The following is a 15,859-nucleotide window of genomic DNA, read 5'->3' as shown; positions in this document are numbered from 1 at the left end:
TTCCCTTGTTTATAACCACTTAAATTTTATTTTACAGTGTATTTGTGACATTTTATGTTACTATAACCAAAGATCAGGGTTGTTTACAAATATAATGGCTGCCATTTGATGTAAACAATTAAAAAGTCTCTAAATATTAAATTTTTACATAATGATTTTGTTCTATTAAATTTAATTACTCTTTGTGCCATCAGTTATTAGTGGAGAGGAACTAATTTAAGCAAAAATAGTTTTCAGAAATTAGATGTAGAAACTGAGAAGCTTGAATAAGATTTCAAAAGACTACTCCCCTAATCACTGTAAAAAGGAAGAAAGCAAATTCTTTCACTGAAGTTGCCATGAAGAGTCAAAGTCCACTTTTATTAAGGCTTCTTTACATATTATTGAATCCCATCATGCCTTTCATATTCCCAGCAGCACCTTGTTGGAATTGTCTCATCATTGACTGCAGTCCTGCCATGCCACCTGCAGAAGGTAAATGAGAACATGGATGTGTTAATTACCTCTGAAGCACAGCTATCTTGCTTCAGGCCTTATCACAGTGAACACACACTATTTCAATAATATACAAAAATGCAAATGCCCAAGACTGAAGCTAAGGTTCAGTGGCTATTGAAAATGGACAACTGAGTAATCACAGGAAGGTCTACAAAACACCAGGCTTGAAGCAGGTTTTAAGATCACCTGTGCATTAAGATCTAGACAAAAGAAAAAACCTTGAAGTCGTGACCATTATCAATTAGTAAAGTTCCAGAATGGAGTCTTTAAGTAAAGATACTCCTGTCAAATTCAGGCATTTGAGGCAAAGACTACAAAAGAAGGGAAGTTTAGGAATAGATGTGCTTTAGCACAGTCATGCTTACAGTCACCACTTTACTACTTCGGACACCCCTCCAACTGATAATTTTGAGAGCCAAATACCAGTGAAGAGACTAGATTAAGCACTGGTAAGTGCAAAGCATTCATCATATGGACTAAGCTTTATGATTTTTGTCAGGAAACCTAGAAATACTTCATACTGATACTAAATGCATGCTTTGTCACATCACCTTCCTCACTTCTATATTTCAAACGCTCCACTCTAATTGGTAGTCCTCTCCTGAAGCTGTAAAAGCCAACACGTACCCATATGATGAAGAACTCTTGGATCCATCATCTTTGCCATCTGTTGATTCAGTTTGGCCAGCTGAGATGGGTTTACATTCTTCGACATATCACCACCTAAAAAAAAATACAAAAGAAGCAATTGTAAGAAAGTGGATCAACATATGGGCCTAAAAATAAATCAGACTTCTACCTCCTAATTCTAGATGCAAACCCATTTGAATCCATGATCAAAAGTTACTGTATCAGGCACTTAAAAATATTTTAACAATCAACAGTCCCTGCACCCCACATAACAGACTGAAGTGTCAGCAGTGTAGCAGTAATGAAGTCTACATTGATGAAGCCAAAAATACTGTAATTTTTCACCGCTATACATTATTGTCATGAAGAACAATGCAGCTCTCACCAGTTACATAAAAGAACTTTCAAACACCAGGAAAATAAGCAAGCTACAGCTCACTTTGTCCTCTCTCAACACCTGATTGACATTTTCACATTACCTGTGTTCACACATCACATAACCTCCCCACTGAGTTACTAAGTGTTCTTTGGGGTTTTTGTTTGTTTGCTTTAGGTTGTTGTTTTTCGGTTTGTTGGTTTTTTTTACCTTTGAAAAGCCCTTTGATGCCTCCCATCTTTTTCACCATCTGTGCAAACTTAGTATATTGAGTCAACAGCTCTTGAACATCTCTGGTAGAAACACCTGAACCTCTTGCTACTCTTTGGATTCTTCCTGGCTGCTTACTGAAAACTTTGGCACCATCTGTACTGTCAAGTTCTGCAATTACAGTGTCGGAAAGAGAAATCCATTCAGTTACTGACATTAAAAACTATTACAGCTGGTAGCAAACTTGTTCTCATTATTGTTGCGAACTTAAGTTTTGAGCCAGGGATCAAAAACCTTGGTTTCGAAATGACAATGCAGAATTTAACATAAATAACTGAGATGTAATATTCTAAGGAGTTGTATAAAGACATTGTTATGCTTGTATGTTAATCACCATGGCAGCAAAAGTCACCTGAATAAATTATGCTTTCAGCATACTTGGTCTTAAACGTATTAAGGGTTTTAGCACAAAGTTAAGAGCATACTCCTGCAAGAGTTATAAATGGATTAGGAACACCACCTTGAATTCCAGAGACGAGGCTATGTTACCAAGTAAATTTGAGGGTGCGTAGGAAGAAATACAGCAACAACAGATTAAAGATGAATGTAGCTTTTTAATTTGCAAGTATAGCATTAATAATTCAAGAAGCACAGCTATAGGATGAAAAATAAAAGTACATTCATTTCCACTACCCTACAATAATCTCCAAATGCTTCAAAATCCCACTTATTCTACACAGATAAAGCAGCAATAATCAATTGTCAAGGTATCTCTAAATATTTAGACTTATTCAGAAAGTTTGAGACATGTACTCTTCGCCATTTCTAAGAGTGATAAATGCTCTTTGTCATTTTCTGTCACTGTAGATGTTGCCTTATGCCCAACTTGTTTCCAAAAAGATCTCTGTAAATACGCTTGTTCAACAATGGAGAGGAAAAAAAAAACAAAATAGTGGGTGAAGTTTGTTTTACCTTGGTCATTCATACTGTCCATTATAGTCATCAGTTTCTTTAGCCTTGCCATTGATTCCTGTTCATTGCCTTTACTCATAAAGTCAGTTCCAAAACCAGGGATCATACCCTTGTTTTAAAAATGGAAAACAAACACTGTGTCAGAAGAGGCAGAACTAATTTCAATTAAGCAGCCAGAAATATGGACAGCAAGCTTTAGTTCAGTAGTTATGTATCGTAGTAAGCAAGTAATTTCATATTTCTGAAAAAGTACAGACTCTTAACATTAGTTTCAATGAAGAATTTTAAGTTTACAGCAAAGTTTGTCAGATAGAAATGAAAATCTGATAAAACAAAAATATTTTGGGGATAACTAACCAAGATCTGACTGAACGGTCCCATTTTCATGATGTTTTGGAATTGTTCATACATATCTCTTAACGTAAATTGACCTGAAGAGCAACAACAAAAAAAAAAAAAGGATTAGCAGAAGTCACACTAGCATTTTGGCCTTGCTGTCTTTTCTCAGTTATTCTTTATACTCACAAGGTAAATACTATACACTGCATAGATAAATCAACCTCTTCATTATTACCATGGCTAAACTGTTTTAGATGGCACACACTTAAGAATTAAACTAATTATTCTGCGGTCTGACACACTTATCACTCAAGAAAGAACACAACTACATACATGAAACAAATTACTTGTCTACAGATGAATTCAATGGTCTACATCTCTGAGACGACTTGCCGTGATTAGGTTATGCTAATAACCCACAATTCAGTCCTTGGGAATAACTTACCATGTTTAAGCTTTTCTATGAGTGCTTCATTATCGTCCAACTTTAACTCGTTTACTTTATCTATCAATCCTTCAATATCACCCATACCTGGAAAAGAAACAACCCATCTATGAAGTTTAGCATTAAAAGAAAGTGACACTTCAATTTCTATTATCCAATTCAAAGTAAGTATCTTTTAAGTACAGCTGTACATAGTACATACCTAGAAGTTTGCTGATGAAAGGCTGTGTTTTAAAGGGCTCAAAGTCATCTATGTGTTCGCCAGTTCCAATAAAAATAATAGGACTCTTTGTGGCAGCAACTCTGCGGTAAAATATATTTTATGAAATGGCCTCTCAAAAACCACCCATCTTTTGTACCACCCATTAACACAATCAGCTAGGCATCAACACAGTGCATCCTCTCTCCTCAACTGTTCATCCCACTCCTCAAACTATTAATACAAAAACATCCAGCATTTAGGATAGGTAGCTGGGAGAAGCTGACAAGATGTTTATCTAGCTTGTACAAACTCAGCTTTGAAAAATATCAACAGATATATTCTCCATTTTATCCTAGTGCTCTCCTTGCTAGTATTGCAAGGACAGATGAGACAGACATTGATTACATTTTCTTCAAGGTACCTCCTGCAACAGACAGCAATCTTGTTTCCAACACAGGAAAAAAAGCTTAGACATAAGAAAAGGAAGAAATTTTTCACCAATCAGTCACTGGCACTAGCTTTTACATTAATTCAGCTTCCAGTCTACAGAATGTATAGAACAAACACAGCAGACTTCACACATACAAGCACATGACAACTGGAACAAGCTTTTGGTTTTTGTCTTGTTTTGTTTTTTTTTCCATAAATAACAGCAAAATAGATATGACAGTTTATGAACTCTAATACTTAAGATCAAAGTCAGACAGCAGTTTAGTAAGTCACCAACTCGACTGTTTTGACAAATCATCTCAGCAGCATACAAGCTATAACATTGAAGCACAACTGAAGATTAGTCTGACACGCCATTGTATAAGGCTGAAGATAAAACGTTAACATTTTCTACTCAATTGAGTTTGTCATGATACAGCACAGGGAAATCCAACAAGAATGTTATTCAGGAAAGTATGAATGAATACTAATTTTTTATCAAGTTGCTGGACACTGGCAATCCAGAAGTTTGATTTGCGTAACAGCTTTAAGGCCATTAGATATGACTAGCTAGAGTTTTTCCCCTTTTGGAAAAAAAATCTTGGGCATTAAATGAGAATCAAAATTTTCAAGTAAGTCATATCTATTAAGTCCAAATTTATGTTTTTGTAAAAAAAAAAAATCCTAATAGGCAAGACCCAGTAAATACAACTGCTTGATGCTGTTTTCAGAAGACGCAAGTCTGACATGTTACAATACACACTACTGTATTGGCAGTACATCAGAAGATCTGATACTGACGGATGTTAAATAGTCCATGGGTGATACTATCCACCAGAAGTAGGATAAGAACATAACTGCTCCTTACTTAAATCTTAGATTCTGTGCAGTGTGACAGTGACACTTTCATAGACAAGTTTTTTTGAGACACTAACGTATTTCATGTTTGTCCATGCACGGCCAGGTGCTGGACACAACTAACACAATACTTACGCACTAAGAGCTCCACCTCCTTTTGCATGTCCATCAAGCTTAGTAACAATAACAGAAGCTACATCTACTTTATCTTTGAAAGCTTTAGCTTGAGCTTCACAAGCTTGGCCAATGGAAGCATCCATCACGTAAACAATGTTATCTGGTTGCTAGGAGAAATAAGAGATTCATAAAGTAATCATTTCCTTATTGCTTAGACAGTGTTCATGTGTTATGTTCAACAGCAGAACTAACTGCAATAAGAGCATGTAGGGGCTGTGCAGTTTGAAACAAAAGGACAACTTTTACAAACAGTATTGTCAAACAACCATTTGAAAACTGATGCTGTATTACTGTGACTTATCTACAGCACAAAATATTACAATTTTATAGGTTTACAGTGATTACTTACGTTTTGAGTGATTTTAGCTAGTATCTGAGCCAATAAGCTAATTTAGATCTATGAGCAATTAATGGCTAACGAAGTCTTCCCTTGGCTTTTACATTACGAGCTTTAGGAAATCCATTCCTCTGAAAACAAGTTAGCTATTAGCAACAGTTGTGTGGCAACCATCATACTCTCATGCAAGAGCACAGAATCAAATAGTCAGGCTTTGAAAACCCATTTACATTTACATATCAAAGCTGTTGAAAGTAATCCAATCATCATCTTTGTTTCGGGGCAATTATTTGTGAAAAATCACAGAAAATTCAGTATATACAGCTACAGGAAACCAGATCAAACTAGTTCTTTTATCTAGTTTTTCAATATAAAAAGATCCTGAAAAGGAAAAGTTAAAGCAGGAATGGCAGTGTAGTTACATGCAAGCATCCTCTTGATTTGAAGACAGAAGAATTAAAACTATCAAGCACTGATCATCCAGCCCTGGTTTAACCACACAGAACATTGGGAGATAAACATAAATTAATTGTAGTCAAATTACTATAACAAGTTATTCTTGAAACTACTCACTATGGCATTAGCAACTTGTAACATCTCTTCAAACAAAGAATCTTCCTGTTTGTGACGTCCACTTGTATCAACAATGATTATTTCAAAGTTTTCATTTTTAAATTTCTCAACACCTTCTGAGGCAATAATTACAGGATCCATTTCTGTATAACTGATCACAAAAAAAACAAAGAAAACAAAAAGAAGAATAAACAACAAATCAGCAGAGTTACCAAAGAAACTAATTCAAACTTTCATCACCTGACTATAAACTGGTTAACGATCTGGATTTCAAGAGTGACTTTCTCTCATGTCAAGCAAAAAATTGATTTAAAATGTCTAAGTTGTTTGCCCTTACTATTCAGTAAAGTGAAGCACAAAGGACTGATTGTCTCCCCTGCTGAAAACCGCACTAAACAGCCCTTCTGTGAAATAAGATTTAACTGAGCACCTAGACAGTACATTTCCAATGAAGCTTAAGGAAAACTTACTTTTTGCTTTATAAAAGCTATTTTAGGTTCACTGCTGCCCCTACTTGACAATAAAAATTAAAGGTCCAAAAAACACACCCTTTGATCTTTAACAGTACTTCCTGAAAATCTGTCCGGTAAAGACCTATATACTGCCACTCACTGAGAGAACATTCAACGGAATTATCCCCAGATGCCTGATCTCTTAAGCTATCCTTACCTTCTACTACTGGCAGACAGCACACTGGATTAAGCAGAATTTTCACCTGATCAGAGCAAATATTATAAAAATCTAAGCAGTTACGCAACACTGAATGGAGCCTAGTGAGAGATCTTCAGTAAAGAACACTATATCGTTGGAATTGAATTGTTCTCTGAACAATGAAAGATGCTTACCTCCCATAAAAGGGAATTCTTGCTTTTGTGGCGTTCTGCTTTAACTGGTCAAAAGCACCTGTAAGACAGATATAGTCAAGGGGCTGTTAAAAAAAAAATAAATCTGTAAGTATTAAAGAACCACATCATTAAAGACTGTATTACCTGCTCTGTACGTGTCTGCACATATCAAACATGTCTTCCAACCTTTCCTCTGATAGAAGTATGCCAACTGTGAAAAGAAATCCAAAACAAGTAGTTACACTAAAATCCCATGAGAAAGCATAACACTGTATAACAACTTATACGCCACTGAAGTACAGACTCAGAAAAAAAAAAAAGAAAAAAAAATCAAGCCAGCTTTCCTATAACTGAGACTACTTAGTAACACTGTACAGGTACCCGATGTTAGCACCTCTGTTGTTTAGAAAAGTAGGTTACACAAATAATTATTAAAGGCAAGATGAAAACAACTGCTTCCCTCTGCTCCTGATTCCAGTTTCCTGAGCTAGGAATGTCTACAAATAATTCCAGTTCCCATTTTATGAACTCCTGGATTCTGCTTACTGTTAATAGTGCAGATAGAACTAGCTTTTAGAAACTACCTCTTGTAGTAGTTATTCTCGTAGTAAAGCTAAAACACAGCACTATACCAGCTACTAGGAAGAAAATTAACTCTCTCTCAGTCAAAACCAGGACACTACCCAAAGCAGTAAGTACTTCAATATTAAGTACTGTAATGGCTACAACTTGTACAGCTTTTTGTTTCTGTATTTCCAGAGGAGCAAAGATATTTCCATTTCAGGGGCATGTTTTAAAGGATTGAATGGAATCCTTACTTTCTTGTAAAAGTCAGCTTCACTGGTAAAATGTACATTCACAGAATATTTGGTTGACCAAAGACAGACTTCCAAAACACAGTTTGCCTACAGAAGCACTAGAAGAGACTTATAAAATCAGAATAGTGGTATATTTAGAATAGCCTTTCTGTGAATCTCAGAAGCAGATGACTGAAAAAACCAACATCTTTTTCCACAGGGTATTTTTTCCTCCCAACAACTATCATAAACAAGTTAAACACTTAATCAGAGCATTCTTTTTTTAGCCTTAAAAAAAACAAATCCAAATCTTCTCAATGAGTTTGGGGCTGGAAGAGGTTTCACATCACCCACTCATACTTCATCTAACACAGATGCCAGCTCCCACTGGTCTCCCTAAACAGGTAATGGAATGAGATCAGTTCCATTCATAATACCAGTCTGAAACCCAGAAAGAATGGAATTTCTTGTCCATAAACAGTACTGTTTCATCAAGAGTTTAGTTTAAAAAAAATATCTTGAAGAAAGTTCTACAAACCATAAGTTGCCCCACAAGAATATTACTTTGGACATTCTTCTCATCTCAGAAGCCCCTCTGCAAATATATCTCTACACTTTAATCAGTACTTTCCTACTAACAGAAACAGCACTGATCACAAGCAAATCATACCAAAGCAGTACAATGACCACCACTTTCCCCAAGTGTCGTGGTTTAAACCCAGTCAGGTAATTCGTTCGCTCACTTCCCCCCCCTTTTCTTGCCCTCCCCCTGCTCTCGGAGGGAACGGGTTGAGATAAGAACAGTTTAGTAACTAAGGTATAACACAGATCACTACTGCTACCACCAATGATAATAATGATAAAGGAAATAACAAGGGAAGAGAATACAACACCTCAGCACCAGCTGACCGATAACTCGCGCCCCCCAGCCCGACCGACCAAGCTCCGACCGATACCTCCTCCAACCCTGCAGTCCCACAGCCCTTCCGGCTAACTCCCCAGTTACATCCTGGGCATGACGTGCTGTGGTATGGAATACCTCTTTGGTCAGTTTGGGTCAGGTGTCCTGTCTCTACTTCCTCCTGGCTTCCCCTCCTCCCTGGCAGAGCATGAGGCTCACAAAGTCCTTGGCCAAACCTAAACATCATTGTTATCAGCTCTGTTCCCGAGCTGAAAGTCAAAACATTGCACTGCACCAGCTACCAAGAAGGGGAAAAAATGACTGCTACTGCTGAACCCACAACACCAAGAAACAAAAAACATTAAAAAAAGACATGCAAACAGATTCACAGTGCCAGTTACCTTTGAACAGGTTGTTGTTTTACCACTTCCTTGCAAACCAACAAACATTATAATATTCTGTTTTCCTTTGGTAGGTGTCCACGCTTTGACTCCAGGATCTACAAGCTAAAGAATAACATATATTGCAGAAGTGAACTTCAGAAGCACAGAACAGTGTCACAGTCATGCTAGGTGCCTGGTTTTATATTCAGTGAAGCAAACCAACTTAAGCATAGTCTAGTCTTATTTTGGCTTAGATGCTTGCTGATTTACAGTGACAAGCAACAGTCTGTGCAAGATATCTAAAAATACATAGTGTTATGCATAATAATTCTGTAACAGTAACAGTGTTATTTGTAATATCAAGCACCAAAGTCAGGGTGGCCTGTATACATAGCACAAGTATAACAGACAACACAGAAACATGACCTCGACCCCACCATCACTGCTCAAGATGACCCTCTTCTGGTGAAAATCCTACAGTAAAGAAGACTTCTTAGGGTTGCTGCCTCACTTCTTAAAAAGTAGAAGGTACATGCATTCCAGAGAACTATCATATGGGTGGGCACAGACTACAGAACAAAAGACTATACCGTTAACTGGAAAAATGAAAGAATACTGATACCCAGGTACTGATTTGACCCAACAGGCAGATTAAAGAAAAATGCTGCCATGACTGCTAGGTTGTTAATTAACACTTTTTCAAAGGATTATAAGTACTTTGAGCAAATCTTTATTAGGGTAGCAAAGGTGTGTTTCTGGGACAACCAAAGACATTCCAGAAGCTAACAGTACGTTACCCTTATTTTGTCTTTAAATTTCAATTGAAGATTAAGAACAGCTGAACTTGAAGCTAAAATTGAAGTTAGTCAGATCAATGCTCAGGAAGTAGCTTCAATCAGAAGAATATTACTGTCTGCAATAGTAAGAAGCCTTACAACAAGAAACATAACTGCAGGTACCACACAACAACCTTAACACTGTACTGATTCTACAGCCTAGGCTGTACAAGAAAAGTGACATAATACAGAGTTTTGAAGTCCTACCTTAACAAGTTCCTTAAAGACAGCATGCTGAATCATTTTTCTTTTGTTAAGGCCAGATGCCATTTCTTCCAGATCAATTGCAGACCTGAGTTTAGGAAAACCATGAAACACTAGCATAACTTACAGCATCACTTTAACCTAGGCATAAATGCAATCTTTGCAACTGGAACAGCACTCTGATTTGCCTTGAGTTTTCAGACAGGACATATTTAAGAAGACATGCACTTGAGACATTACTTTTATACGCAGGACAAAAACAGGTTTCTAAAATACTTGGATCTTTCAGACTTGCATCTACTTGAATTACACGTCTGATAATAGCCAAATAACAGTACTGGTCTTATACAGATCTACTTATATCCAGCACAAAACATGTGAAGACGAGGTGTCTAGGAAGAAACAAAGAACTTGTTTATCATACCATTCAACTGATAACAGGAACACTATTTTGAAACAAGCCTGACAACAATAACTGGCTAAACTTCATGAAGATTCTTTGAAGGAAACTGGCTAGACATTTAAACTGTATTTTCCTGTTAAAGATAAAATGTGTGTGTTTAAGAAAACCGTATCAAGTTAGAAGTTATTCTTCTGTAACCTTGAATTACAACTTTTACAAACATCAGAAGTTTAAGCATTTTGATTAGTTTACTTACTTGACATTTTCTCTGAGTTGCTTCACAAGTTTAATATTAACATCAGCTTCCAGTAGTGCTGTACATACTTCTTTTAACATAGCATTTAAAACCTTTAAAGTATAAAAGAAAAATGGTTTTACAATACACAGTATTAGTCCAAAATAAGATGTGAAAGTATTTACCGTATAACCAAGGCTTTTACAAATTAAATGCATGCAGTCCTATCATACTGACTGCCACAAAGAAAAGTCTATGCATTTGTTCCTATGCAAATCTAATTTAAACTTGAAAGGGTAATATGGGAAAAGAAGGGTCCTCAATTTGTAACACGCACACTATAACAAAGTAACACAGAACACTTCCTATTGCATTTAGCACAACAGCAGCTTGCATGGTAGCAAGTCTTCCTAAACTTCCCTGCAGGTACTCCTTACAGTCAACTGTAACAAATAGCTACAAAAAGAATCTCTTAACACAATCTGTAAAAAAAAGTGTCCCTTAAAGCAAAAATGGACATACTGTCATCTGCATTCTCAGAAACTGGACTGCTGCTCTGGGGTGTATCTTTTAGGCAAGTTAAGTGCCTCAGTCAGGAACCCAATTTAGTGGTTTTCAATGTGAAAAGCCATGAACACAAAGACTTTTTCCGAAAGTAACACCTGCATAAATGGTTTCATTTGCACAGCTTGAGCTCTTGCAGGAGAAAAGTTTCTACTGCTGAAAACAAAAACCAAAATTGGGCTATGTTAGATTCAGTTAAGGATTTGTTGTCTCCCAGCTTGAGATTTGTTAAAAATCTTTCTTCTGTGCACAAGTTCCAACCCTATAACCCTTGGTAAGCCTACTTTTTAGTTATTTTAAGCCACTTGTCTGCCTACCCAAAAAGAGTTTCTAACAATTTATTTACTCAGAGGCCATTCTAAACCATCACATCAATTAGTTTCCACCCTGTTCTTCAGTCCATATAACAGAAAATACTTATTTATAATTTTAAACCCTAAATTTAAAAGAAAAAAAACAACCCAAATACACAACAAAAACAAAAACCAAAACAACAGACTATTCCAAGACAGCCTCCTCAGTCACATACTGTATTGACTTGAATATAAAGACAGCAAAAAAACATAATCCTCACATTTAAGACAGCAAAGTTCACATTGAAAGCTATTTGTTCTTTTAAAACTTCAGCTTCTCGCAGCCATCTCCATAGTTCAGCTGCACACACATATAAATAAGAGCACTCTATATAGTCTCACAGCCTATCTTCCACCCAACCTTAGGCACATTTTGCCTCCTTTAGTGTTACCTCCTCAGAACACTAATCTCCCTTAGTACAGCCACCATGCTCAAGGACCTTTTGACCACGGGATTCACTGTGCCTGAGGTGATTATACATGTCTATATCTGGTTCTAAGTTCTGGCAGTAATATCAGGGGGTTAAAACCTCTAGCTAAAACTTCTACCTGAGAGAAAAGAGCCTGAAGATAACATCAACCTACTTCAAAGCTTCTCATAAGCCTTTGAGAACTTCTCAGAACTTTTATTTCTAAATGTTAGCGCCAGCACACATACATACTACATACCTCTTCATTGATAATCGTAGCATTGCTCAGTGAGCGTAATGCTGAAGTTATTTTTCTTCCAAGATCTGCTAGAACCATTTTGGCAGCTTCAAGTACAACTTAGAAGAATCTGAAACACAATTAAAAATTAAATTTAAACCTAGTTGAAGCTATGCCTTCACAAAGTAATTATTCCGGTATCTTCTGGGTTAAGAAACCTGCTTTCCACTCTAGAAAGCACACAATTTTTACTTTTTTAAAGTTATTTTTGGGAAATACTGGCCTGAAGCTAATTTTAGGCTATCCTGATGGCCTACTTGAAAATAGAGACTCCACGCTGCCATTAGGAAGGATTTCACTGTCTGGAATATTTGTGCATCGAGTTCACTATGAAGAAAACAGTCCAGTCAGAGTTCCAGAAGGAGTGCTAACTGCTTTTTATCTTGTCACCAATATGCTACAGGACAGAATAAAACCAACCAGAATAGCCTAGAAGCTCAGAAGCTCTGCATCCTACAAAATATTTTGCTAGCAAAATTGAACATTAATTATTCGTTCTACTTTATCTACCTGACATTAAATCAAACTGGATTTCCCATACTAGTAACCCCTCAAACATACTTCAATTTTAATAAGCGAAATTCAATTGTATTTTTTTTAATGTTTGGGGGAGGGGGAAGGTTGTTGTTTTGTTTTTTTTAAGAAAGCCTATTTTTGCTTACTACAGACACAAATTTACATATAAATCTAAAGCATACCGCAACTTGTACTTAAGAAACCATAGTTAATTTCTGAAGGGTATGGACAGCTTAGTCAACATGCTAAGCCACTCTATTTCTTATACAAGGTGGCAAGTTATTCAGCAGAACACATGGCAGGAACAGCAACCTAGAATTCTGAAAAGGGCAAACAAGGATTTGTCTTGATGTTGCAAAAAAAGTTGCAACGTCATTGTTACTGCTGAAATAGAGAACTTCAGACACTTCTTGTTTATCTTCCAATTTCACAGGGTTTTTTCCTCATACCCAACTCAAACTACTCCCTTGCCGAGAGCTGAATTCAGAACCACACATTTGAATTCCTGCATCCCAAACGGAAAGCAAACTTGCCAATGTTGAGAGCCTTTCTAAGCAAAGTAGCTGAGAGTTTTTCAGATTTTGGTGAATTTTCTCCCTCCCTCTTCAAATGACTAGAGGACTAAATAGACAAGAGAAGTTGGTCTATTTAGTAAAATTAAGAATACATCTTTAACTACACATATTTTATTTGAGAGTGTTTCAACCTAGGTAAAATAAAAAGAAGCTCATTATACACATACATCAAGATTTACCAGCTGCACAGACCCCAAGAAGCAAAGCTTATGATACGTTTATAAATAAGTATAAAGATATATTCCAAAGTATATAAAACAAAACATACACATAAGCCAACCTCCTGACTGCTTTGCCTAATTGAGAGTTAATATTGTTACGAAGTTGGCAGTTTAAGAAAAAAACCCCAAGAAACACAACTGCCTGTCCAACCCCTCTGATACTGAGGACACAACCCGGAACAAAACCCCCAGAAGTTTCAAGGTAAACATATTCAAAGTACAGGCCTCAGGTGTAGCAAATGATGCAAATAAATATATGTACAGATTTCAGATTAAATGTACATTATATGAACAGGCAAATCCAAAGTGACATACACTACCATGCCACCTTGACCTTTCATTTAAAAATTTGTCTATGCTTCCTAAGAAACTCTGTAAAATATTTGCAGATCAGTATGCTAATAGATATGGATATCCAGCTTCTTCCTTTGCTGGAAGAGGACTTCTACATGACATCTGAGGCAGGAAAACGCAAAGTTTTCCTTAGAAAACACATAAGTCACATTCTTGCAAAATAGTTCTGAAAAAGCGTTATCGTCAATATGATCTACCAAAGGGTGCCAGGAAAGCAGATGTTCAAAATGTTTTCCAAGCTTTTTTCCCAGGAAAATCACAGTAGTTGTAAAAAACCCCCTCTAAACAAAGAAATAAGAAAACCTTTAAAACCAGTATTCCATCTCAGAAAGATCTGAGCTGCTAAAACTGCAGCCATGGACAACACTTGACTAGAACACCTGAATAGAAGAGTTTAGAAATTTTATAGCATGACCATAATACAGCAGCCGGATGAACACTCAATATTTAAAATTAATTTAAAGAGCTCTATGGGTTTCCAAATAAAAAAAAATTAATTATGTCCTAATAAACAAATGTTTAACTCCAAATGCTTCTTCCAACAGCCTTACAGTAAGAATAATACAAATAGTATACTAAAGGATGAATTTAAACATTTTACTATCAGCTCTAGCACATTAACATTTATAAGCCATCACAATTACTAACGAATGCCAACTACAGAAAGTAATACAACTTTTCACACACAGTCCATCCAAGAAGGTGAAAAGACACATAAGCTGTGTTAGCAGGTAGCCAACTTGGATTGGCAGGTGCCCAGACAGGCACTAACAGTGACTGCACTGCAGAATGAGTATAAGCTGCATTCAGAGCATCTGCAGTTCTGGAAAAGCTTTTTAGCTTTGATGCAGCACTCCATAAACTCACTGTACAGGTCTGAACCTGGCAGCGTCCCACAGTAAAAGAACCAGGCTGGATCAAGCAGGCCTTGTGCTGAGGAACGCCGTAAGTGCTATACAGACTAAGCTGCCTTAAGCAGAAGGAGACTGGGCACCTCGGCACTGAGCTCCCAGGTTCCACTGCAGAGTTCAAGGCCTCTCCACTCACCTCTGAGAAGCAGCATTTGAGGAGTAAAGGGGCAGCAGAAATAGTGGGGGCTTTATTAAGCCATAACAAAACAGCAGTAAAAATTCCCAAGAGAAAGACTACCTACCCCTGCCTATCCATCTAGTATAAAACTCAAACCAAAAGCAGTCCAGTTCAATTAGCAGGACCCTTTAATGCATGAAATTTTTAAAAGGTAACAGCTTTAGCAGGTAACAGCTGTTTTAAGGATAACAAGCAAAACGAATACTTAAAGTCTAATGATAAAGTTATACTAAATACACACATGGGTTAAGACTCACTGTAAGTCTAATAGCAACAAAAGCTGATTCACAGGCGGGAATAGGTTGAGCTGCTGCAGCGGCACTCAGCCCCAGCATACTAGCTTCCACCTTCTGAAGTTACACGAGGAGAGGCAGGAAAGTAGCCCCAAAGCCGCAGCAGGGACTGGCCCTACACCCTTGTTTTCATAGAAGAGCCAAAACTGGCGAAGGGACAGCCCTACTAGAGGCCCGGCCCCAGCCTTTTCCCCGCGCACCCAGAGCTAGCGGCTGCCAACGGCGGCGTACCGGGCCGTCCAGCGACGGCCTGGGAAGGTGCAGTAGACCAACAGCAGCCAGGGCAGCGCGGTCCGGCAGCTGTCCAACAGGCCGCAGGGGAGCCCCGCCGTCCGCTCCCCAGGGCCAGCAGGGCTTGGATGCCCGCCCTACCCGCCGCAGGATCGCCGCCGGGGCTGGGTGGCGGGCCCGCTTCGCGCTAGCACTGACCGGGAGCAGGGCGCGGGGCCCAGTCGAGCCGCCGCGGCACAGCCGCCCAACGCTCCGCGCCCGCCACTGACAACCACGACGCAACAGCAGCCGCAGCCCCCCATCGT

General features: G+C 37.8%; 1 protein-coding gene across 3 annotated transcripts; it reads right to left on the bottom strand.

Annotated features, from left to right (window-relative positions):
- SRP54 (signal recognition particle 54) lies at positions 1-15,858 on the bottom strand. Of its 3 annotated transcripts, none has more exons than XM_062623256.1 (16): positions 15,753-15,858; positions 12,237-12,345; positions 10,672-10,763; positions 10,016-10,100; positions 8,991-9,095; positions 7,036-7,102; positions 6,892-6,949; positions 6,047-6,197; positions 5,095-5,243; positions 3,673-3,773; positions 3,471-3,557; positions 3,044-3,117; positions 2,687-2,795; positions 1,715-1,885; positions 1,126-1,221; positions 1-465 (listed from the first exon to the last, which is right to left on the bottom strand). In XM_062623256.1, exons 2-16 carry the CDS (start codon positions 12,312-12,314, stop codon positions 374-376), a joined length of 1,515 nt encoding a protein of 504 aa, XP_062479240.1. In that variant the 5' UTR covers positions 12,315-12,345; positions 15,753-15,858; the 3' UTR covers positions 1-373. The 3 variants fall into 3 exon arrangements, with proteins under 3 accessions (XP_062479240.1, XP_062479244.1, XP_062479246.1); XM_062623260.1 differs by having other exon boundaries at positions 15,696-15,833; XM_062623262.1 differs by lacking the exon at positions 1,715-1,885 and having other exon boundaries at positions 15,696-15,835.
- Between the last annotated feature and the right edge of the window lies 1 nt (position 15,859).

The sequence above is a fragment of the Pezoporus occidentalis genome, unplaced genomic scaffold, assembly GCF_034315485.1.
Source record: "Pezoporus occidentalis ecotype Australia unplaced genomic scaffold, CSIRO_AGI_Poc_V1 ctg108, whole genome shotgun sequence".
Taxonomy (NCBI): domain Eukaryota; kingdom Metazoa; phylum Chordata; class Aves; order Psittaciformes; family Psittacidae; genus Pezoporus; species Pezoporus occidentalis.
This window is presented reverse-complemented; position numbering and strand designations above follow the sequence as displayed.